The sequence below is a fragment of the Sus scrofa genome, chromosome 3, assembly GCF_054392235.1.
Source record: "Sus scrofa isolate SSC_HxYL_T2T_F1_AM1 chromosome 3, Sscrofa_HxYL_maternal_Yorkshire_Landrace_v2.0, whole genome shotgun sequence".
NCBI lineage: Eukaryota > Metazoa > Chordata > Mammalia > Artiodactyla > Suidae > Sus > Sus scrofa.
Window position 1 is genome coordinate 28,426,982 of NC_139385.1, and position 25,418 is coordinate 28,452,399.

The following is a 25,418-nucleotide window of genomic DNA, read 5'->3' on the forward strand; positions in this document are numbered from 1 at the left end:
AGCACCTGCAGAATGGCTCTTGACCTGGCGATGCTCCGTCTCTTGGGTCCCTCCCGTCCTGCTGGGGAGAGGATGAGGGCAGCCAAGGGGGACCGAGGAGTGTCAGGGCCCGGTTTGAGGCTTCAAGCCTTAGGGATTTTATTGCTTCAGAAGTCAGGAATAAGGCGGTTAGAATTCTGAAAAGGAGAAAAGTTGACCTGCCAGGCAAATGTGTGCTTTTTAACTGTGAGCCCTGAATGCAAATGATTCTGCCCTCCGGACCACCCCTGACCCTGAATCCCAGAAAGCCATATTCTTGATCTCTGCCCTTTGGCACCAGAGCCTCACGCTTCCAACTGTACCCGGAGGCAGGCACCCCCAGCTTCTGCTTTTTGAACTCAGGTGCCTGTCCAGGCAAGGCAGGTAGCTCAGGGGAGGGCGGCGGGCCAGTGAGAGACCCTGGGGAGCAGAATGATGGGGAGATCCTTGTCGGCCGCTTCCCCTGCTGCTCCAGCCAGGCTGGAGGGAGGGCAGCCCACCAAAGGCATCCGTCTCCAGGCCCCTGGGGAGGAGGGTTGGCTGGGCCCGAGAGGCCAGCGGCTGGACCGTGGCTCGGCTTCCATGCAGGCTGCACCTCCGTCGGCTGGTGAGCGATGAGACCGAGAGACGCCAGCTGGTGGGGAAGCTGCAGGCCCTTGTGGAGGAGGCGTTTGGGAGCCAGCTACAAGACAGACATGTCCTGGACCCAGCCTACGTGGAGAGGATCGTCCTGCTGAGACAGGTGTGGGGTGGGGGGGGGGAGGATGGAGGGAGTAGGTGCCCCCCTCTCCCGCTCCCAGTGTGTCAGAGCACCACCCCCAGTGCATTCAGTGATCCCCTTCCTTCCCCAGGGTCACATTAGCCGCCTGCAGGATTTGGTCTCCCCAGCGCACTCCTACCTGTGGACCCGGCCTGCTGTGGGTCGAGCGCAGCTGGGTGCCATCTCGGAGAAGGTGGAGGTCATTGCCAAGCGTGTGCTGGGGTGAGTTCTCGCAGGCCCGGGCTCAGGGGTCCGCGCCCTCCTTCCCCGTCTCCCTCCCAGGGCCCCCTTCCTTCCTGGGCCTGGCTCTCAGGGCCACAGTACAACCCCAGAGCAAGTGGGAGTTTCTTAGTGAGACGATCGCTCTTGGCTCTCTTGATAGAAGGGCTCACCCCGAGGACCCTGCGCTCTCCCCGGAAGAGGCAGTGGTTCTGGCTCTGGGATTGGACCCACCTGGGTTCCATTGCAGCCCCACCACTCACTGGCCCGGTTCGTTCACCTGCCCAGGTGACTTCAGGGTGTCCGAGTGACTGCATGTCTTTGAACTTCCATTTCCTCGCTTGTAGGGTGGAAACGATACGAGTTCTTATTATAACAGAACTCTTTAGATTATGAAGACAGAAAATGCAACCAAAGCTGGCCTAAGCACGAGGGGAGTGGTTGGATCATGTGATAGTCAGAAGGGCTGGCTTGAGGAGTTCCTCTTGTGGCTCAGTGGTTAACGCACCTGACGTATCCATGAGGACGCGGGTTTGATCCCTGGCCTGGCACAGTGGGCTAAGGATCTGGTGTTGCTGTGAGCTGTGGTGGAGGTCACAGATGGGGCTCGGATCTGGCATTTCTGTGTCTGTGGTGTAGGCCAGTGGCTACAGCTCCGATTCGACCCCTAGCCCGGGAACCTCCATATGCTGCCAGTGTGGCCCTAAAAGGACAAAAAAAATAGAAGAGCTGACTTGAGGCCCACTTTCAGGCAGGGGCCAAAAATATGGCACCAAGACCCAATTTCTCCCTCTGTCCCTTTGACTTTCTGCCCCCCACCCCCCATGCCAGCTACTCCTTCTGTAGAGGTTCTGTGTTAGATAGATGGAGTGTAGGACTCTCTCCCAGACAAGTGCATTTCTCCCTCACCTGCCTCCGGAGTAGGCAGTTCAGGTGTGTCTCCAGGTCTCCAGGGTCCCGCCGCCACTAGGCGTTGTTCTCGTCAGCATGGTCCCTGGCCGCTCACCCTCCAGCCAGAGGAGGGAAGGAAGAAGGTGAGGGGGGGATTGAATGCTCCTTCCCCTTAAGGACCTGACTTAAAGCTACACACTCCTCAGAGTTAAGCCGATGGTGCAGCAGGTTAAAGATCTGGCCTTGTCACCGCTGTGGCTCAGGTTCGATCCCTGGCCCGGGAACTTCCACACGCCGAGAGCGTAGCCAAAAAAGGAAAAAATAAATTACACACTGGTTCCTACCCGCCTCCCGCCGGCCTGCATGCCTATCTTACGGCCACACCAAGCTACAAAGGAATCTGGAAAATATGTAGTTTTTACCTTGGCAGCCAAGTGCCCCGCTGAAAATCGTACTGGTACACAGGAGAGGGCAAAGGGGTCCCAGGGGTCCTGGGTGGCCTCTCCGAGAGTCCCCAGTGGTGGTAAGAGTGCTCAAGGCTACAAAACCCTAGCCTCTGGCTGCAGCCGCATCCTGAGATTCACTCTGAGCGGGGCCTGATTTGGCCTGGTTTTTCTGTCCCCAGTCTAGTCACCAAGGCCTAGAGAGTGGGATGTGCTGATGCTGATCGGCTTAGGTTGGTCATAGGCAGGGCCCTGAATGGACCTCCGGCCAAAGCACATGGTCTGAGGATGGGAGCTGGCTATTCCACAGGGAGATTTAGGGCACTTGTATCAAGAGAAAGGGGTTGGGGGCTGAGCAGCAAACCCTGCTAATGTCCGTTTTACTTCCTGCTCAGGTTTGTTGTGGAGATTAAATTAGACAATAATAGCAGACACTTGCATGTGTGTTTGCTTACACGCAGGCCTGCAACCTGCTCCGTTATATATTATATGCATTAGGTATGTGTACATATATGTGGGCTTCATGTGTGTATACCGACTTCTCAGCAACCTAATGAACTGCTGTTGCTATCCCCCACCCCCCTTTTATTTCTTTTTAGGGCCACACCCAGGCATATAGAAGTTCCCAGGCTAGGAGTTCCCGTTGTGGCCCAGTGGAAACAAATCCGACTAGGAAGCATGAGGTTTCGGGTTTGATACCTGGCCTCGCTCAGCAGGTTAAGGATCTGGCGTTGCCGTGAGCTGTGGTGCAGGTCGCAGATCTGGCAAGACTGTGGCTGTGGCTGTGGCTGTGGCTGGCAGCTGTAGCTCTGATTGGACCCCTAGCCTGGGAACCTCCATGTGCCGAGGGTACAGCCCTAAAAAGCAAAAAAAAAAAAAAGTTCCCAGGCTGGGGATAAAATCTGACAAATCCGAGCTGTAGCTAAGATCTAAGCCAGATCTAATGCCAGATCTAAACCGAGTCTGCAACCTACACTGCAGCTCACGGCAACGCCCAATCCCAAACCCACTGAACAAGGCCAGGGATCGAACCTATATCCTCATGGATACTAGTCAGATTTGTTTATGCTGAGCCACAATGGGAACTGACACTCCATTATCCCCTTTTTGCAGATGAGAAAATTGAGGCACAGAGAGGCCGAATAACTTGTCTAAAATAATTAGTAAGTTGGAAAAGCAGGCATTAAAACTCAAGCCGGCTGGGGCAAGAGGCCACATGTCCAATCATATGAGAAAACTGCTTCTTCCTGCAGTAAAGGTGCTCGAACAGTGTCTGATACATGAAACTTGCTCTATCATTATAAGAAACATCTGGGGAGCACCCGTTGTGGCACAGCGGAAACGAATCCAATTGGGAGCCATGTGGTTGTGGCTTCGATCCGTGGCCTCGCTCAGTGGATTAAGGATCCGGCATTGCCATGAGCTGTGGTGTAGGTCGCAGACACAGCTCGGGTCTGGTGTTGCTGTGGCTGTGGTGTAGGCCAGCAGCTGTAGCTCCTAGCCTGGGAACCTCCATATGCCACGGGAGCGGCCCTAGAAAAAGGCAAAAAGACCAAAATAATAATAATAATAATTAATAATAATACTCTAATTTAGACCTCCCCCAATGAGGGGCTGTTACTTCTAGTTCCCCAGCCTAGCGTCTTTCTTCTCCATCCCTGCTGTGGGGTTGGATTTTAGAGACATTCTGGGGCTCCCACTCAAAGCAGGAAAGCTGGCGCCCAAATAATTTAGAAGCTGCCAGATGCTGGAAGTCCCTCAGTGCCCACGCCAAGCCCTGGGCCAGCTCAGACATGTCCCAGCTGATATTGTTGGCCTCCTGGGGCCTGTCCCTCCTTCACCAGCTCCTTGGCAGCCTGCGTCCCCTCAGTGACATCAAGGAGCAGGACGGTTTTTTTTTTTCTCCAGACTACATTTTATATTTTCCATATTTCCTCTCCTCCATTTCCTCATAACAGTAATGATGTGGCCCAGTTTCAAGATGCAATGAGAATGATTGCATTTCTCAGCATTCCCCTCTTGGCTCAGTGGTCACGAATCTGACCCGTGTTCATAAGGACATGGGTTTGATTCCTGGCCTCCCTCGGCGGGTTAAAGGATCCAGGGTTGCCGTGAGCTGTGGTGTAGGTCACAGATGCAGCTCGGATCTGGCATTGCTGTGGCCCTGGTGTAGGCCGGCAGCTATAGCTCCAGTTTGACCCCTAGTCTGGGAACTTGTATATGCTGTGGGTGTGGCCATAAAAAAAAAAAAAAAAAAAAGAACTGTTGCATTTCTCAAATTGAAACTGCTGCTCAAGTACAGGGGTGATTAAGGAAGCCTGCACTAAAAGGCTGTTTGTTCCAGTGACCCTGAGCCAGGAGTGCCCCCCCACACACACATGGGAAATGGAGCGGCTGGGCGCTTTCTGGAGCAGGTGGTGTCAGAGCTGGCATCTCGGATGGTCTGTGCCTGCGAAGATCCCCAGCCCCAGTCCCTCTTCCGTGTGGAATACGCTCTGCCTTCTCTGCTCCTGTCTCTGATCCCTCCTTTTGATCTAACTCAGAATCAGGGCTGGAATGGAGTTTTTGCAAGTCCCGCTCTTATCGGGTAATTTCTCTTGAGCTCAAACAGCCCCCCCCCTTTTTTTGGCGTTTTAGTGCCACACCTTCAACATACGGAGGTTCCCAGGCTAGGGGTCTAATCGAAGCTACAGCTGCCAGCCTACACCAGAGCTCACAGCCACGCCAGGAATCGAACCCGCAACCTCACAGTTCCTAGCCGGATTCGTTTCCACTGCGCCACAACGGGAACTCCTCCAAAAGGCTTTTGAGGGAGGGTCTCAGGTGGACTGCCAGGGAAGTGGGGAATGGTTGCTGGCCCGCTGGAGTTGAGCTCCTTAAGTGTTTCAGTTTGTAGGCAAAGACTAGTTACCGCAAGTTGCTGGCAGAACCATTACTGGAGGTGGAGTCTCCTGATTTCTTTCTTTCTTCCCCTCTCTGCTGTAATCCCTCGGAAGGCTCTAAGCTGGTGTTTGGATCACTTCCCAGAGAGCTTCCTTCTCCCGTCTTGGGTCTGACCCTTTCCTGAGTTTCTCTCAAGATCCTCTCGCAATGTCTCTGCACTCTTCGATGTAATAAATATTAGCGAATCTTTAACTTTTTATTGAATAGACAGACGATCTCATCCTTTGGAGTAACTCGCCATCTGTCCAGGCCACGTACTTAGTGTTTGACGAGTGTTAACTCAGCCCCCACCCCCCAGCCCTGGGAGGTGCAGACGCTATTATTATCCCCACTTTACAAGTGAGAAAACGGAGGCATGCACATTTCTGTGGCACAGAGGTAGCAATTAGTAAATCCTCTTATGGTGGCCTCTTAGTTTCTCTGGTTTATGGCCCCTTGCTTGGATTCTCTGGGTTTGTAGTCCTTTGGTTGCTGTTTCTCCCCAACTAGGATGGGGATGGATGTAGATAGTCCTCCTTCCCCAAGCAGCCTTCAACATCGATTGTACTCTTTTTTTCCTTTCGTCTCTCTTTTTTTTTTTTTTTTTTTTTTGTCTTTTTGCCTTTTCTAGGGCCACTCCCGTGGCATATGGAGGTTCCCAGGCGAGGGGTCTCATCGGAGCTGTAGTTGCCAAGCCTACGCCAGAGCCACAGCAACTCGGGATCTGAGCTGCGTCTGCAGCCTACACCAGAGGTCCCAGCAACGCCGGATCCTTAACCCACTGAGCAAGGCCAGGGATCGAACCCGCAACCTCATGGTCCCTAGTCGGATTCGTTAACCACTGTGCCACGATGGGAGCTCCTTTTGTTGCTTTTTAGGGCCGCTTCCGCGGCATATGGAGGTTCCCAGGCTAGGGGTCTCATCGGAGCTACAGCTGCCGACCCACGCCACAGCCACAGCAACACTGGATCGGAGCTGCAACCTCGACCTACACCACAGCTCACGGCAATGCCAGATCCATACGTAACCCACTGAACGAGGCCAGGGATCGAACCTGCGTCCTCACGGATCCTAGTCAGATTCATTACTGCTGAGCCACAATGAAATGCCTTGGTTGTGCTATTGATATCGTAGCTGATAGAGGATCTTCCGAAGTCTCCCTTCTACCCACTTGCCGTTGGCCCATGCTGGCCCCTTATAGACTGGCCCTCTTCTAGGCTTTTAGAAGGACCTGGTACGAACTTAACGCAGGACGTGCTGAACAGAGAACTGAAAAAGCTGTCTGAAGGTCTAGAAGGCACCAAACACAGTCACGTGATGAAGCTCCTGCGAATGGCTCTCAGTGGACAGCTGGTGAGGCAGGACCCCTGGGCTGGACATTTATCCACTCAGCTAACATTCCCCGGCAGCCCTAGGCACAGTTTTGGGGCTACAGAGATGACTGAAACATGACCACTCCCCTCATTCAGTCATTCAACAAACAGTCCTTACGAAATACCTACCATGCATAAGCACTACGCTAGGTACCATGGCTACAGTAGTGAGTGAAACACACATGGTCCCCGCCTTCATGGAGCTGGTGGTTGACTGGGGGTAATAGACATATCAGCCCAGCCAGAGCAGCCTCCTGGGACTTGTCCTCAGCCCCAGCAAAAGATGCAAACTCTGCTCCTGGGGCTCAGGCAACAGTGCTGGGGTTGGCCTGGGGCATTCCCTTCTGCAGACTGAGGCTGGGTGTTAATTCGTCAGGCAGTTCAAGGCAATCTTTTCTCTTTTCGCTCTTAGCAAGGACCCCCTGTAGCGGAGATGATGGTGTCCTTGGGACCAGAGGAGGTGCGAGAACGAATACAGAAGGTGCTGGCCACCTAGAGAGGAGGCGTGCAGGACAGCGGAGGTGGCTGCAGGAACCGGTCCTCCCAAGAACTGCCCTCGGAGGGGAGTTGCCGGAGGCCTGGGGCCCATCTGAAGCTCATAGAAGGAGCCAGGAGTGGAAAGGGCCTCTGGGTGCACACAGGTCTTTTTTGGCTCCATGGCAGGCCTGTTCTCATCAGCTGGCCGAGGACACCCAGCCCCTCTCACTTCCCTGACCCTGGCAAGGGAGGCCCCGTGTGTGGTTCTGACACCACTGTACACAACAGAGGTGAGGAGCTGGTTCACAGAACCGCCCAGAGGGCTCGTGTTTTATTTTTCTACTTATTTTTTATTCTTTCTTTGGCCATACCCACAGTCTGGGGAACTTCCCAAGCCAGGGACTGAACCCATGCCACAATTGCAGCCTGTGCCACAGCTGAGGCAGCACCAGATCCCGAACCCGCTGCGCCACAAGGAAACTTGGAAATTATTCACTTTTTTAGACTGTACCTGCAGCATACGGAGGTTCCCAGGCCAGGGCTTGAACCCCCACCACAGCACCTGCCCAAGCCGCTGCAGGGATGGTGTTGGATCCCTAACCTGCTGTGCCACAGGAGAACTCCTGAGAAGGCTCCTGTTTCCGTTGGCTCGGGATGCCGTAACAAAAGACCACAGACTGCTGGCTTATAGGACAGAAGGTTATTCTCTCACCGTTCTGGAGGCTGAAAGTCCTCGATGGAGTGGCTGGCAGGTTCTATGTCCCCTGAGGCCTCTCTCCTTGGCTCGCAGATGCTGCCTTTTCGCGCTCACACGTGCTCTTCCCTCCGTGTGTGTGCACGTGGTCCCTCCCTGTCCTCTCACGAGGACACCAGTCTGGGATGAAGGGCCAACCTAACAACCCAGTTGAACTTCATCCCCTCTTTAAAGGCCCTTTCTGGGCGTTCTCATGGCGCTGAGGGTTAAGGATCTGGCGTCAGGACAGTGGCTTGGGTCACTTCTGTGGCCTGGGTTCGATCCCCGGCCGAGGAATTTCCACATGGCCACAGGTACAGCCAAAAAAAAGGAAGAAATGTAAATGAAGGCTTGTCTGCAAATGCAATCCCATTCCGAGATTGAACCGTGAGGGGGCATAACTCGGCCCCTACAAAACAGCTGGGCAGCAGCCTCATGGACTCATGGATCCCAGTTCTCAGGCCCCAGGTTGACTTTGGCTCAGTAATTGACAATCAGACCGAACTGGCTGTTGGTCTGTCTTTGGGGTTTATAAGGGAAGGACCTGCTCACCTGCCCAGCGGGAATACTTACGTCGTGTCCTGATCTCTGTCCTTGGACGTGGGGCAGCCTGTGTCTCTCCTGCCTAAAGGTGGTCTCTTCCCCTTTTACAGTTCCCCAGACCTGGTCTCTGGACTGGAGACCTTCAGCCCGTCTATTTTGCATCTTTTTCTTCCTATCCACCTCCTCCTTCCACCCCATTATTTGTAAGTCACTGTCTGCACGTTTCTGAAATGACATTTTGTCTTAGGGTGAGTAGGAGTCGCTAAAGTGAAAGAAGGATGGCGGCTGGCCTCAAAGACCCCCACCAGGGCTTCTAGGCTTCCTCTGTGTGCCCCCACCCCAGTCATCGCTGCCACCTGGCACTCACACCAAGTAGGGCCGACTTGTGTGTGATGCTTCTCGGATCCCTTGCTGTGCGAGAAGCCAGTTTCTACATCATGAAGACTTCCAGGTGGCCTCAGGTGGAGAGTTCCATGTGACAAGGAACGGAGGCATCTCCTGACAGCAGCCATGGGAGTGGCCCATCATAGAAGTCAGTCTTCCAGCCCCAGTCAAGCCTTCAGATAACTGCAACCCAGACTGGCATTTGACTGCAACCTTGAAAGATCCTGAGCCAGAACCACGAAGCAAAGTTTCCCCAAATTTCAGACACACATAAAATATGAGATAATAAACGTTTATTGTTTACAGCCACTTGGTTCTGGCTTTATTTGTTACCCAGCCGTAGGTGGCTGATACATTCTCTTTGTCCAGGAGACTAGAGAAAGGGGATTAAAGAATTAGCTGGGTTTCATGTAGACCCAACCTTTGACTAAGAAGTTCATCAGATTGGAGTTCCCGTCATGGCTCTGCTTAACGAACCCAACTAGCATCCGTGAGGATGCGGGTTTGATCCCTGGCCTCGCTCAGTGAGTTAAGGATCCAGTGTTGCTGTGAGCTGTGGTGTTGGTCGCAGACACGGCTCAGGTCCTGCGTTGCTGTGGCTGTGGCGTAGGCCGGCAGTTTTAGCTCCAATTCAACTCCTAGCCTGGGAACCTCCATGTGCTCTGGGTGCGGCCCTAAAAAGACAAAAGACAAAAAAAGAAGAAAATAGAAGTACATCAGATAAAATTCTTAGATGGCAAGCAGTGGAAACCAACTCCGCCTAACTTAGGTTTACTGGAGACTTTTAAGTTAATGGGAATTTAAATTTTCAAGAAAGAGAATCTACGTATGGGAAAGCCAAAGAACTAGGTTTTGGAAAAGACAAGAACCAGGGAAGCTCTAGTCACGCTGGCAGCAGGAGCTCATGGCCAGTCCTGTCTGTGTCCTTCGGAGGGGACACATGAGCTCTTAGCTTTTTTTTTTTGGCCATGCCCCTGGTGTCAAGTTCCCAACTGGGGTTCAAACCCGTGCCACAGCAGTGACCCAAGCCACTGCAGTGACAACACTGGATCCTTAACCTGCTGGGCCACGAGAGAACTTCAGCCCTTAGCTCTGTTTTGTTTTTGGTTTCTCTGTATTTTTTTCCCTTCAGTTTTAGATGACTCGGCTAAGGATTCGGTTTCTAAGAAAAGAGTGTGGTTGGCTAACTGAGGCCATGTTACGATTCCTCAGCCAGGAATGAGTGGTCCCTCAGGAATTATATCCCGTGGAGAAAAATTTCCCAAGGAGAAGTAGGGTCCCTCTCTTTCCTTCCTTCCTTCCTCCCTTCCTTCCTTTTCTCCCTTCCTTCTTTTTTAGCCATGCCAGCAGCACATGTAACTTCCCAGGCCAGGGTTCGAACCCACACCCACAGCAGCTGCCTGAGCCAATGCAATGACATGCCGGATCCTTAACCTGCTGCACCACAAGAGAACTCCAGGGGGGTGCCGTTTCCAGAAGAAGCGATAATGCCAAAAACAACAGGTGTTGCCAAGAAGGGGACACAGAATAAAAATGCTTGCAGTTTACTGTGCATTTACATGTGCCTCCACCACTTCTGGGTTTCAAATTATGCTGGTAAACACTTTATCATCTCTTTTCAGTCTTCACAGCCTCAGAGAGAGGCATTATTGTTGTTTCTGTGTTTTAGGTAAGGAAACGGGAGTTCCCATTAGGGCTTAGCAGAAACAATCCGACTAGTATCCATGCGGATGCGGGTTCAATCCTTGGCCTCGCTCAGTGGGTTAAGGCTCCGGCGTTGCCATGAGTGGTGGTGTAGGACAGCAGCTGTACCTCCAATGGGACCGCAAGCCTGGAAAGTTCCATATGCCACGGGAGTGGCCGTAAAAAACAAAAAAGAAAAACAATAGATGACTTAATCTTTTTTTCTTAGAACAGTGCCTGGTGGCACTCAGGGTTATCTGTCACCATCATCCTTATCATGCGTATGATCATTCTTAGAAATGTTGCTCTTCGTTGCAAGATACAGACACACACTGAGACTAACTTAAACCACGAAGGGAATTTATGGGAAGAATTAGGACTCAGATCTGGAGGACAGGATTTCCAGCTGGACCTTACAAGAAAGAGACTAGAATCTGTACCCAGAAACCCATTAGGACCAAACACACTCACCTCTGTCCCTCTGAAACTGCAGTTTCTAACCGTCATCCCTCTCTGGGTGTCTGTTCTCCTCATCTTCCTTCTACAGACAGCTTTTCTTTTCTTTCTGTCTTTTTTTTTTTTTTTTTTTTTTTTTTTTTGCTTTTTAGGGCTGCACCCATGGCGTACAGATGCTCCCAGGCTAGGAGTCAAATCGGAGCTGTAGCTGCTGGCCTGCACCACAGCCACAACCACCCCAGATCCGAGCTGCTTCTGCAGCCTACACCACAGCTCATGCCAACCCCAGATCCTCAACCCACTGAGCGAGGCCAGGGATCGAACCTGCATCCTCATGGATACTAGTTAGTTTCGTTTCCGCTGTGCCATGACAGGAACTCCAAGGTTTTTGATTCTTGATTTTGTTTTTTGTTTTTGTTTTTGTTTTGCTTTGTAGGGCTGCACCCGTGGCATATGGAGGTTCCCAGGCTAGGGGTCCAATTGGAGCTTAGCTGCCACCCTATGTCACAGCCACAGCTACGCAGGATCCAGATCCGGGCTGCCTCTGCAACCCACACCACAGCTCACGGCAATGCTGGATCCTTAACCCACTGAGCAAGGCCAGGGATCGAACCCCCAACCTCATGGTTCCTAGTCAGATTTGTTTCCACTGCACCATGACGGGAACTCCAAAGATCTTTCTATATTGAACTAATCCACCTCTCTCACCCTTCACTTTAAAGTCCAAGGTCAGTCTCTCACACACATGGCTGGAGACAGTGCCATTTCCAGGCAATGGATCAGATAGTTCATGATAATGGCAAGTCTTGCAAGAGTGAAACTAGGAAACGCTCAACGCTTGATATCATCTGGTGGTTAGATCAGCTGATGATCGCCACTTCTGAAGACGTGACTGATAAAGGCCTCAGGTTTTTTTTGTTTGTTTGTTTTTTGTTTTTTTAGCCATGGAATTTCCCGGGCCAAGGATGGAAACCCAGCTATAGCTGCAACCTTGACGACACTGAATTCTTAACCTCCGGCACCACAAGGGAACTTCCCATGAGAGATTTACTTGATTCAATACTTCATACAAAGTGCTACAGCTACAGTCAAGAATCAGGAGTTCCTGTCGTGGCTCAGTGGTTAACGAATCTGCCTAGCATCCATGAGGATGCAGGTTCGATCCCTGGCCTCGCTCAGTGGGTTGAGGATCTGGGGTTGGCATGAGCTGTGGTGTAGGCTGCAGAAGCAGCTCAGATCTGGGGTGGCTGTGACTGTGGTGTAGGCCGGCAGCTGTAGCTCCAATTAGACCCCTAGCCTGGGAACTTCCATATGCCGAGGGTATAGCCTTAAAAAAAGCAAAAATATAAATTCAAAGCAGCTTAAACAAGATTGAGTATCCCCCCTAGCAGGAAGTTCAGAAAGGCAGGCTCTGGGGTTGGCTAATGAAGCATTCATTGCCCTCAGTGAGGGTCTTTCCATCCCCCTGCTCTACGGACCCCGGCACCAGCCACAGCCTTGGGTCGGTTCTGTCCGCTCACAATCGGCTGCCTAAAGCCCTTGGGCCTCTCTGCACCTCCTCCTTCCTGTCTAGTCAGAGGGCAGTTTGGCTTTCTGTGGCTATTTCCCTAAAAGCAAGGAAACTTCTCCAGCCTCCTCTGCCACGTGACTTCCCCATTCTTGAACCATCCCTCCTGGGAACATGGGTCCCCGCAGAAATCGGTCAGATCCAGACCTGGGGGCTGGCCAGATCATCCCTGGGCTGCATGGCTGGGTTCCTGGACAAAGTAGGGGTCCAGTTAGTGAAGACCCGAATTGAAAGTGGAAGGTGAGGAGCCACGGACATGCTTTAAGTAGGGAAGTGACATGACCAGATGTGTGTTTATTTTTCTTCTCCTGTTATGATGGCACCTGCGGCATATGGAAGTTCCCAGGCTAGGAGTTGAGTCGAAACTGCAGATGTGGTCTATACCACAACCACAGCAATGCCAGATCCGAGCCACGTCTGGGATCTACACCCCCATGCATGGCAACACTGTATCCTTTAACCCACTGAGCAAGGCCAGGGATCGAACTTGCATCGTCATGGATACCAGTCGGGTTTTTAACCCACTGAGCCACAACAGGAACTACAGGTGTGTGTTTCTTTGAAAGATCATTCTGGCAGCTTTGCTGAACAGAGATTGGAGCAGGGCCAGCCAGAGGCAAGAAGGAGGAGAACACGGTAACGCCACGCTTTCCAGCTTCATTTTGGCCATTCCTGCCACACATGTGCCCCTTCTCCAGCCGTGTAAGCCTTCCTTCGTGCAGCTGTATTGCCCGGACTACTCCTGCCTGCTTGCTTTTTGCCTCTTTTTTTTTTTTTTTTTTTTTTTCGGTCTTTCTAGGGCCACACCTGCAGCATATGGAGGTTACCAGGCTAGGGGCGAATCAGAGCTGCTGCAGCTGCCACCTTACACCACAGCCGCAGCAATGCTGGGTCCAAGCTGAGTCGGTGACCTTCGCCACAGCTCATGGCAATGCCAGATCCCTAACCCACTGATCAAGGCCAAGGATCCAACCCAAGTCCTCATGGGTACTGGTTGGGTTCATTACCACTGAGACACAATGGGAACACCTCTTCTGCCTCTTTGCCTTGTCTCCTCTCTCTTAGCCTTCAGATCTCTGCTGCACTCTCACCTCATCAGGAAAGCTTCTGACTTCTTCCCAGAAGCTCTCTTTCCTCTGGGTTAACCCGCAGCACCCTGTTAGTTTCCATAACATGCAATCGGAGTCGATTGTGTAAATAAGTGTATAAGTAATTAGTCCTGCGGTTATTTATCAGTGTCCGATGGTAAAGTCCATGACAACAGGGACCTCATCTGTCTTGTTAACCACTGCCCCCCCCCCAGTGCCGAGAATGGCTCCTGTTCACATAGTAGGTGCTCAATAAATATTCTTTTTTGGTCTTTTGTCCTTTTAGAGCCGCACCCACAGCACATGGAGGTTCCCAGGTTAGGGGTCCAATGGGAGCTGTAACTGCCAGCCTACACTACAGCCACAGCACCACCAGATCTGAGCCGCATCTTCGACCTACACCACAGCTCATGGCAAGATCCTTAGCCCACCGAGCAAGGCCAGGGATCGAACCCACAACCTCATGGTTCCTAGTCGGATGCCTTAACCACTTAGCCACGACGGGAACTCCTCCAGATGCATGTCTGATTTGATTGGATGGTCAGGATGAGCCGTCAAGGGCTCAGTCAATATGCTTAGTCAGGGTACTGTTCAGCAGGGTTCAGGAACTTCCCATTAATTGTAGGTACTGTTTTCATTAGTGAATTACAGGATATGCATTTTTTCTTTCTTTCTTTTTTTTTAGGTCCGCACTTCCGGCATACGGAAGTTCCCAGGCTAGGGGTGAAATTGGAGCTCCAGATGATGGCCCACATCACCACCATAGCAATGCTAGATCCGAGCCACATCTTTGACCTACACCACAGCTCACAGTAATGCCAGATCCTTAACCCACTGAGCAAGGCCAGGGATCGAACCCCTGTCCTCACGGATACCTGTCAGGCTTGTTACTGCTGAACCACAATGGGAAGTCCACATTTCTTCAATAGAGAAGGCAGTAGAGGGTTGGCTTGGCACTCATTATGCTCGTTTTCATGCCCTGGAGATCTCTCAATTTAGCCTTCATTCTGGGCAAAATGTTGGGGTCTAGCCTTTCCCTCCAGGCCTGTGTGCCCTCCACCACCCCTGTACCCAATTCTGATTGCAGTAGGACAATCTGCAAGGAGGAGCCTTCTCCCACCTGGAGACCTACTCTTGGCCAAGTTCATTCAGTTCTGCCTTCATTCATTCATTGGACAAACACCTACTGTGTTCCGGGGGCCCTCTTAGACCTGGGAGGTGTGGCGAGGAATTAGACAAAGCCTTGTTTTTTGTTTTTGTTTATTTGTTTTTGGCCATGCCCACAGCATGTGGAAGTTTCCAGGCCAGGGACTGAACCTGAGCCACCGCAGTGACAACACTGGATCCTTAACCCACTGAGCCACACTGGAACTCCAGACAAAGCCTTATTGATTGTCGGAATTCAGTCCACGATTTTTGTGCATTCGTTCATGTGTTACGCTTTTAAAAATAAAACACATGGAGTTCCTGTCATGGCACAGCAGAAATGAACTGATTAGGAACGATGAGGTTGGGGGTTCGATCCCTGGCCTCACTCAGTGGGTTAAGGATCCAGTGTTGCTGTGGTGTAGGTCACAGATGCAGCTCTGATCCTATATGGCTGTGGCTGTGGTGTAGGCCGGCAGCTGTAGCTCCGATTCGACGTCCATATGCCGAGAGTGCCGCCCTAAAAAGTAACCAAAAAAAAAAAAAAAGGTGCCAGAAGTTCTAAGAATTAGATAGTCATGGCCCCTCCTTATGAAAGCCCGTCGTCCAGAAAGGAGAGATCAACCACAGGCCATACGAAGGACCTAGGGAAAGACTGGAACGCAGAGGGGAGCCTGAGCAGGAACACAAGCACTCAAGAGGGGCCCTAGGAAGGGCTTACGGAGTTGACAACCTCGGACAGTCTGAAACCAAAGCCTATGCACCCAACCACTCCAATGAACTCCTGAACCACTTTCTTTCTTTCTTTCTTTTTTTTTTTTTTGTCTTTTTGCCTTTTCTAGGGCGGCATACAGAGGTTCCCAGGCTAGGGGTCTAATTGGAGCTGTAGCCAACAGCCACAGCCACAGCCACAGCAATGCGGGATCAGAGCTGCATCTGCAATCTATACCACAGCTCACGGCAACGCCAGATCCTCAGCCCACTGAGTGAGGCCAGGGATTGAACCCACAACCTCGTGGTTCCTAGTCAGATTCGTTAACCACTGAGCCATGACAGGAACTCCATCAGCCACTTTCTTTCTGCCCACTTATCCTTTACCCTTTCAGTCTTGCCTGGTGGGAGACATTAGATACTTGGGCCTCACCCCAGACCTACTGAATCAGAAACTGAGTGGGTGGAGTCCTGCATTCTGTGTTTGTTTGTTTTTTTTTTTTTGTCTTTTTAGGGCTGCACCTGCAGCATATGGAGGTTCCCAGGCTAGGGGTCGAATCGGAGCTACAGCTGCTGGTCTACACCACAGCCACAGCAACACAGGATCTGAGCCACATCTGCAGCCTACACCACAGCTCATGGCAACGCCAGATCCTTAACCCACTGAGTGAGGCCCGGGGTTGAACCTGTGTCCTCATGGTTGCTAGTTGGGTTCGAGGACCACTGAGCCATGATGGGAACTCCCGTGGTTTTTTTAATTTAATTTATTTTATTTTTATGGCTGCACCTGCAGCATATGGGAGTTCCCCAGGCTAGGGGTCAAATCGGGGCTTGCAGCTGCAGCCACAGCAACACCGGATCCGAGCCATATCTGCAACTTATGCAGCAACACCAGATCCTTAACACACTGAGTGAGGCCAGGGATAGAACCCACATCCTCAAGGACGCTATTTCGGGTTTTTAACCTGCGGAGCCACAAATGGCACGTCTGTTCCATGGTTTAACAAGCCCTCCAGGTGATTTTAACAAGTGTTAGTTTGAGAACCACTGGTCACATGTCAGAATGTTAAAAGAGTGCAGATGCTTAAAATAAATAAGCCAGGAATAAGAAATATTTGGTGAGTTCCCTGGTGGCTCAGCCGGTTAAGGATCCAGTATTGCCATTGCTCTGACATGTGGCTGATCCCTATCCCGGGAACTTCTGCAAGTGTTGGATGATTTCTTGGCACAATGGAGAGTTCCTGCCCCCCGACCCCCTACCCCCAGCACAATCTCTGTCATCTCCAGGCATTTGTTATGATGAGGAAACCCAGCACCAATATTGCCAGATGTTTAGAATTTTCAAGAGATGAATTTTTTTTTTTTGTCTTTTTGTCCTTTTAGGGCTGCACCCACGGCATATGGAGGTTCCCAGTCTAGGGGTCTAATCGGAGCTGTAGCCGCTGGCCTACACCACAGCCACAGCAATTCGGGATCCGAGCTGCCTCTTCAGCATACACCACAGCTCACGGCAACATCAGATCCTTAACCCACTGAGCAAGGGCAGGGATCGAACTCGCAGCCTCATGGTTCCTCGTCGGATTCATTAACCACTGAGCCACGACGGGAACTCCCAAGAAATGAATATGTATTACAAATTATATTTAACTCATTTGTGAAGAACCTGCTGAGAACTTACAAGGAGTTCAAAGGAGAACCCAAAGAACAGACACATTTATAGATCAGAAATATTGAAATGAACATGCAAATGGAGGCAAAACTGGTTTTTCCAAGGAAAGAGTCGTGAGTGTCGTGTCTTCCTGGGACAGAATCCTCTGCATGTCTATCCTCAAGAACAATTTTCCATTGCTTTCATTATCCACCGTTTATATAGATACAGAGAATAATTCCCAAGGAACCAAAATCAGATAACACAGAAGGGTGTACTATAGAAAATGCATAGTTTTCATTGATTTTGTACAAAATTTCCACAGCGTGAATACTGTTAAAGACTGAATGTGTCCCCTTAAAATTCCCATGCTGAAGCTCTAATTCCTCTGTGATGGTGGGGGCTTTGGGGGGGTAATTCGGTTTAGATGTGGACATGAGGGTGGGGCCCTCATGATGCGATGTGTGCCCTGAAGACAGGAAGAGACAGAGTTCTGTCTCTCTACCCTGGGAGCACACAATAAGAAAGCAGTCCTCTGCCAACCTGCAAGCAGGTTGTCACCAGGAACCCATCAGCAGCACCTTGATCTTGGACGTCCCGCCTCCGATGAGGAATAAATATCTGTCATTTAGGCCACCCAGTGTGTGACAGTTTGTTAACCCAGCCCAAGTTTACTAAGACGTGTAACAGCCATATAAGAATCTGCACACAGGGAGCAGTTAATCAGGTAATTTCTCTCTTTTCTTTTTTTTTTTTTTTTTGTCTTTTGTCTTTTTAGGGCCGAACCTACAGCATATGGAGGTTCCCAGGCTAGGGGTCCATTCAGGGCTGTACCTGCCAGCATAGCGACGCCAGATCTGAGCCATGTCTGCGAACTACAACACAGCTCTTGGCAACACTGGATCCTTAACCCACGTAGCAAGGCCAGGGATCGAACCCGCACCCTCATGGATACTAGTCGGGTTCTCTGCCGCTGAGTCACGTCCAGAACTCCAGTCAGGTAATTTCTATATGGAAGGGCGCTTTGGACAGCAATCTGGAAGATGGAGGTGTGTGTGGCTAGACTTGTTTTGGAGCTGAGATAGCCCAGCAAAGGTACTTTTTTTATTTATTTTTATTTTTATTTTTTTTGTCTTTTGTCTTTTTTTTTTTTTCTTGTTGTTGTTGTTGTTGCTATTTCTTGGGCTGCTCCCGCGGCATATGGAGATTCCCAGGCTAGGGGTTGAATCGGAGCTGTAGCCACCGGCCTACGCCAGAGCCACAGCAACTCGGGATCCGAGCTGCGTCTGCAACCTACACCACAGCTCATGGCAACGCCGGATCGTTAACCCACTGAGCAAGGGCAGGGACCGAACCCGCAACCTCATGGTTCCTAGTTGGATTCGTTAACCACTGCGCCACGACGGGAACTCCCAAAGGTACTTTTTAAACTTAGATTATGTATTTATTGGGGACTGGGTTTAGATTATGTATTTATTGGGGACTGGGGTGGGACCTAAAGTCCCCTAGCGACCTCTTATTGCTTCCACTCTTCATTTGGCCACTCAAACAAATATTTTTTGGCAATGGCGTGCCAGGCACTACCCCAAGGAGACTTCAAAGTAGACAAAGTTTCTACTTATATTATTGGGGTGAAGCAGGTAATGGAGTATAGAGAATTTGTGCTTCAAAGAAAAATTAGGCATTGTCTAGAGGGCACACCTTTCCAGTTCCTAGGCCTTTCTTTCAGTCTCAGAGATGTCTTTTTTTTTTTTTTTTTTTTTGTCTTTTCTAGGGCCACACCCGTGGCATATGGAGGTTCCCAGGCTAGGGGTCGAATCGGGGCTGCAGCCACCAGCCTACACCAGAGCCACAGCAGTGTGGGATCCAAGCCGCATCTGCGACCTACACCACAGCTCACGGCAACGCTGGATCCTTCACCCACTGAGTGAGGCCAGGGATCGAACCCACAACCTCCTGGTTCCTAGTCGGATTCTTTAACCACTGTGCCACAATGGGAACTCCCTCAGAGATGTCTTAATGATGCCTGAAAGGTGGTCCTGGAATCCGGGTTCTTCTTCACGGCGGTCAAAGAATGAGCTCTGCGAACACACAGGCAGCAAGCACGCAAAGTTTTTATTAAAGGAAAGCAGATAGCTCCCAGGGTTACTGGGAGCGGGGAGAAGAGCTCCCCCTTCTCTATTGTCCTATAGGGGTTTTTATTCTTTAAAGTTTGGGGGGGGGTACCAACATGGGGTCCAGAGAGACGTGGCCTTCTCCCATTAGCCTTGTTCAATTACCTATATCTGTCCTTGTCTGAGAGGGTCCCAGGGGTAGAAATGTCCCATAAATCTCATTGTTTCTTTGCCCTTTTCCTCCTGTAAACTGAGTCACGGGGAATTAGGGATGAATGTCCATCTGGGTGTAGATACACTCCCTATAGTAAACAAGGCCTGTGGGGATGTTACCCCCTGGAGTCCTTAAGCCACACATGTTAATCCATGGCCATATCATAGAATGCACCGAAGCCCAAGCTCCTACACTGACTCCTTGAGTTAATATTCTGCCTCATTAACTTCTCTGTTACTTGTGCATAACTGATACCAACGCGAAAAATTCCTGCCTATAAACAGGCAAGTTAGTTTTCTGAGCTAGTTTTGTGATCCTTTGAACATCTGTTCCAACACTCCTTTATTCTGTATAAACTTGCCCTTTTTTGATTTTTTTTTTTTTGCACAGACTGTACCATCTGCTTGATCCCCTGATTTAATTAAAGAGTTAAAATATGTGACACTCCTTCATTTTATAAAGTATGAGAACCATGACTTTTGGGGGGGGCGATTATCCTTTGACACTATAAGTAAATGCCTGATAAGCTCAGGATGTCATGTACGCTGAAGAAAGTAAAGCCGACCATGGAGGGAGGCAGGGCGTTATCCTTTCAGAGGGGGTGGTCCGGAAAGACCTCCTGGAATAAAAATTCTAGAAGAATTCGTTATCTGATCCTCAAATTGAACGGGGCGTCCGCACTGTTATCTGGCAAGCTTCCTTCTGCAAGACTAGAGGGCGCAGGCCTTGAGAGGTTGGCTCGATGAGCTTTGGATGGACCGAAGAGCGAGACCTGCCAGCTGCGGAGGTCTGGGCAGCGAGGGAGCGCCCCCCGCCCGGGGCCTGCGCAGAGGCGGGGCCGGGTGGGAGGGCGTGGTCTAAGGCCCCGCCCCGTCACGTGCCGAGCGCTCCTGCCGCGTCTGCAGCCCAGGAACCCACCACAGGCGGGCGGCTGAAGGGCAAGAGCGGCCGCGGGCTCGGAGGTGGGGCTGGGCCCATGGCGGCAACGGCGACGGCGGTGGCGGCGGGGGCCGGGGCCACGGCGGGGGCCGAGTCGGCCGAGGGGCCCCCGGGGCCGGCGGCGGCGCTGGAGCTGTGGCTCAGTGAGTAGCCAGGGCCGCCCCTGGGCGCCGGCCCAGCGCCCAACGTGAGGCCTCCCTTCCCGCCTCCCTGGGCCTTTCTTCTGAGGCCGGCTGGCGGGCAGGTGGCCGCGGGGAGGAGGACGCCCGGGGAGGAGGGGCTGGGTCGGGCGCTGGTGGGAGGATCGCCCCGAGAGGAGCCCCAGGAGTCCACCCAGGGCTCCCCCCCACCCCCACCCCCCGTCTCGGTGCGTAAATATTGTTAACAACGTAATGGCTAACGTTTATTGAGCTTCGCTTTTATGCCTTGCACTGTGCTAAAAGCATTTCAGCCACAGTTAATCCTCGTTAGGAGCCCAGGAGACAGCTTTTGTTTTGAACCCCGTTTTGGATATGAAGCCCTTTAGGCTTACGGAGACTTAGTCGTGCAAAAAATAAGCATCCTCCTGGGGAAGATCTCTCTCTCTCTGGCTGCCGTCTTTCATGTCAAAACAAGCCCTTTAGACCTTTTGTGCACGTTGGTTCTGGCTGGACTTCTTATGTGTATTGTCTCTTGGAAGCTTGATGACAGTCCTAGGAGTAGGGGTCGATGTGTTATCGGTGGGAACTTGAAATGCAAAGATGTTAAAGCATATGCTTCTTGTATGGGGCTCTGCTTGTGGAGGGGGGAGTCCTGAGATGCAACAAAGGGTCCTTGTTCACAAAGACATTTTTAGGTGGGTACCAGCAGGCAACAACAGTACTTTGTTAAAATTACCGCCTATTAGGAGGGAGAGCGTTTGTTTAATGTCTGGTGGTGGGCGTTGGTTTGCTTACCGGGGGATTGTCTCAGACAAGGCATTTGAATGGACAATGGAGGCAACATTTCATATATGGGAAACTGTACAGAAGCTGGGGGAACCCGAGCGTGTGAAGCATTCTGGGAAGAAGGAGGCCAATACTGCTGGAGTGCAGAGCCTGAGGAAGGTGGTTCCGCTAGTTGGGGCGAGATCTTCAAGGGTCTTGAACGCTGCAGAAAGGAGTGTAAAGTTTATCTCATGATGTGGTGGGGGAGGCAGGTGTTGGGGTTTTCAGCCTGGGATTCTGAGATCAAGTACACCCCTTAAAGGCATCACCTGCAGCCTTGTGAAGGGCCAGATGGGTTAGGTAGGGATAGGAGAGTTCAGGCAGAGAGAGCAGATAAAAAGCTTTTCTGGTGGTGTGTCGGGGCTGAAAAAGAACGAAGGTATTGGGATGGAGAATAGAAATAATTAGCTGGTATAATCAGCCTGGACACACTGGAATAGAGGCAAGAGGCCAGGAGCAATCTAGGGTGGATTCCCAGGTTTCAGGCTCAGGTAACTGGTTGGGAGATGCCTCCCTTGTGAGGAATGGAGTTGGAGGTGCTCGCAGCACAAAGAGAAGCTCTCTAGGCAGGTGTCTGGCTCCAGAGAGGCTAAGAGCTGGAAGTCAGCCTGGGAGCCTTCAGTTTGTTGGCACTGAGCTTGCCTGGGGGCGGGGGGGGGGGGCTGTGCGCATTAGGAAGAGCAGAGGTTTGCAGAGAGAGCTTGGAGAACCTCAGCATTTAAGCAGCAGATGGGGAAAGCAGCCTGGTGACAGAAGGCTGAGCTTACAGGCAGCAGGAGAGCTGGGAGAGTGGGGAGCCACAGATCTCCAAGGAGGGTGTAGTTGGTAGGTGGTTTTGCTGCTGAGAGGTAGAATTCGAATGAGGAAGGAGGAGGGGGTGTGTGGAATCTGGCAACTGAAAGCTTGGTGAGATCTCTTTGGGTGTTCAATGGTGGGGCAGAAGGTGGTTGACTAGGAGGCAATAGAGTTGCAAAAGTCAAGTGGGCTGGGTTAGAGGCCAGCTCGCAGCTGACTCAGGGGGAGCAGAAAAAGGAACTGTGGCTGCTCAAGGAGGGGGGTTGTTCAGCTCCAGTTGCATTAGACCAGTGTGGTCCCAAACTTGTGAGCTCTTCCAGTTGTTCAAGCAGGGCTAGAACCCATATCATAGCTCACATCCCCTTCCCACACTTGACCACCAAAATGTCCTCAGATGTGACCAGATGTGCCGTGCAAGGCATGGACAGGGACATACACACCCACACCTCATCCTCTCAGTTTGGGCCTTGGAGTGTTGAGTAGACTTCAGAAATGTATCTTGGGAGTTCCCGTTGTGGCGCAGTGGTTAACAAATCCTACGAGGAACCATGAGGTGGTGGGTTCAATCCCTGGCCTCGCTCCATGGGGTAAGGATCCAGCGTTGCTGTGAGCTGTGGTGTAGGTTGCAGACACGGCTTGGATCCTGCATTGCTGTGGCTCTCGTGTAGACCTGCAGCTACAGCTCCGATTCGACTCCTAGCTTGGGAACCTCCATATGCCCCAGAAGACGAAAAAAAGAAAAGAAAGAAATGTCTCTTGTAGTATGCGTTGCTTCTGTGATATTCATGCCTGCCCCCGCCCTTGTGTTGGAGCAACGGGAGTGAAGTGCAGTTTACTGTGGGGGCTGGAGCCTGGTGGAGGTGGTAGGTTGGAAAAAGGCAAGACGTAGAGGGCTTGGTGGCGTGGTGGCAGGGACAGGCGTGGGGTGGAAGGAAACCACCGCAGGCGTCTGGATGGAAAAGGAAGTCCCTCCGGGCGGGGGCGGGTCCGAGGACCCCAGGGCTCAGCTTACCCGCAGATCTTGCCTCAGCAAGCCCGGCAGCTGCGTCTCTAAGACAGGAATGAATAACAAGTCCTTTCTGGGGTTGTGAGGATCACAGGAGTTAACACATGTGAAGCCCTTAGAGGATAGTGCTGGCACGTAGCGTTAGCTATTATTATCACTAGCCTTTTTAGTGTGAATTTAACTTTTTTTATTGGTATCTTTTTTTTTTTTATTACTCAATGAATTTATTAACATTTGTAGTTGGGAGTTCCCATCGTCGCTCCGTGGTTAACAAATCCGACAAGGAACCATGAGGTTTCGGGTTTGATCCCTGGCCTCGCTCAGTGGGTGAAGGATCCGGTGTTGCCGTGAGCTGTGGTGTAGGTTGCAGACGTGGCTTGGATCCCGCATGGCTGTGGCTCTGGCGTAGGCCGGTGGCTACAGCTCCGATTGGACCCCTAGCCTGGGAACCTCCATATGCCGAGGGAGCAGCCCCAGAAATGGCAAAAACACAAAGAAACAAAACAAAACATTTATAGTTGTGCAATGACCATCACAATCCAATTTTATAGGATTTCCATCCCACAACCCCAGCGCATCCTTTAGTGGGAATTTAGAACTAACTCATATTGTTTTGCCAAAAAAGAAAGGAAATGTATCAGACTCAGAATTGGGAAGGAGTAGTTCTGCAGAGGAACATCAAGAATCTGGTTGGAAAAAAAAAAAAAGCTGTTTTACCAGAAGCTCATGCTTTAAAAATACAAGCAGCAGCCTCTGTGCGTCGTGCAGCTTTTTTCCCCACTTGGTTTATTTTGGTCATCGATCCACATGATTGCACTTAGAGCCGCCTCCTTCTTGTTAATGAAAAGCCTCATATGCCCCATTTAACCAGTTGCTATGCTCCATTTAACCAGTTCCTTGTTCGTGGACACTTTTTTTTTTTTTTTTGGTATAGTAGACACTTTGAGTTGTTGGGAGTCTTGTGCTTTTTTTTTTTTTTTTTTTTTTTTTTACAGCTGCACCTGCGGCATATGGAGGTTCCCAGGCTAGGGGTCTAATTGGAGCTGTTGCTGCTGGCCTACGCCACAGCCACCGCCACACCAGATCCGAGGCGCATCTGTGACCTAGACTACAGCTCACGGCAACACCGGATCCTTAACCCACTGAGCGAGGCCAGGGATCAAACCCGCAACCTCATGGTTCCTAGTTGGATTCGTTTCCACTGCACCACGACGGGAACTCCAAGGGCGTCTTTTGCTATTAACAGCAGCACGGGGGCCTCTTGGTCTCTGCGTTTCTAGCTCTGGTAGTGCTGCCAGCGATGCATTAGCTTGAAGCGGGTGCTCTGTAAAGTTCTTTCTTCTTCCACCCCGACCTCCTCCCAGGTGATATGACCTATCTTCCTTCTGGCCTCACTTTTATGCCTCTCTGGGGGATGGGAGTGGTCTGGATCGCAATCTATTTATATTCTCCAAGCTTCTCTAGGGCTGAGCTCATTCTTTATCTTGGAGGCCAGCATGGGACATTCCTGCGGTGGGTCTTGGGCTTTCAGCACGTGCTGTGTTGAGTGTTTGCAGGACTGAACGGGCGGGTGGGTACCTCTTGTAGATGCGGTGCCACTGCTGGATTGAGGTTTTTTGTTTTTTTGGTTGTTTTCTTAGGGCTGCTCCTGTGGCATTTGGAGGTTCCCAGGCTAGGGGTTGGATTGGAGCTGTAGCTGCCAGCCTCTGCCAGAGCCACAGCAACACTGGATCTGAGCCGCATCTGCGACCTACACCACAGCTCAAGGCAACAGCAATCGGATCCTTAATCCACTGAGCAAGGCCAGGGATTAAACCTGCATCCTCATGGTTCCTAGTCGGGTTTGTTACCACTGAGCCAGGATGGGAACTTCTGGATGAGTTCCAAGTGTTCCTCCAGGTGAATGCTTCCCTGCAGCCTCAGGGCTCCCTTTACTAGCACTGGTTGCTCCAGCTCAAGGTCATGACCCGGGGGGCTGTTGGTAGGCAGCTGATGTGAGCCAATTTGGCTTTTGAATTAGTCACTCTTAGATGAACCATTTCACTCACAGCTAGAGGTCTCAGCTGTTTTCTTAATCCCTCTCCCGCTGTAGCTGACTTGCAATGCATGCAGACATTGCTTTTATTAAGCAACTACATGGCCATAGTCCTATATTTGTCCTGCCCAAGTGCCACTAAATCAACCACCCTCAGGCCCAATGGAGAGCCATTCTTGGTGCACGATTGGGGCTGTGATCAGGGTTGAGAAGGGAGTTTTTTTCAGTCTCTCCCTGGCCAGGTCCTGTCTGGCCTGTAGCCACTCCTGGGGGCAGGTTGGGGTCAAA

At 51.3% G+C, this 25,418-nt stretch overlaps 2 protein-coding genes across 21 annotated transcripts in view; both read left to right on the forward strand.

Moving 5' to 3' along the window:
• Positions 1-9,072, forward strand: part of EARS2 (glutamyl-tRNA synthetase 2, mitochondrial) — a 28,930-nt gene extending 19,858 nt beyond the window's left edge. For 13 of the 19 annotated variants that reach the window (XM_085017322.1, XM_085017323.1, XM_085017324.1 and 10 more), the window contains 4 exons: positions 607-760; positions 870-1,000; positions 6,471-6,606; positions 7,039-9,072. In XM_085017322.1, the coding sequence (XP_084873448.1) occupies positions 607-760; positions 870-1,000; positions 6,471-6,606; positions 7,039-7,122 (505 nt within the window). In that variant the 3' untranslated portion in view covers positions 7,123-9,072. Of the gene's footprint in view, positions 1-606; positions 761-869; positions 3,048-6,268; positions 6,607-7,038 lie in introns of those variants that run through there. The other 6 variants (XR_014840554.1, XR_014840552.1, XR_014840553.1 and 3 more) reach the window with 4 other exon arrangements.
• An 11,029-nt stretch (positions 9,073-20,101) lies between these two features.
• GGA2 (golgi associated, gamma adaptin ear containing, ARF binding protein 2) overlaps positions 20,102-25,418 on the forward strand; it is a 38,178-nt gene continuing 32,861 nt past the window's right edge. Inside the window, exon 1 of one of the 2 annotated variants that reach the window (XM_005656770.4) lies at positions 20,102-20,352. In XM_005656770.4, coding sequence (XP_005656827.3) covers positions 20,133-20,352 — 220 coding nt within the window. In that variant the 5' untranslated portion in view covers positions 20,102-20,132. Of the gene's footprint in view, positions 20,473-25,418 lie in introns of both variants that reach the window. The other variant, XM_005656769.4, reaches the window with a different exon arrangement.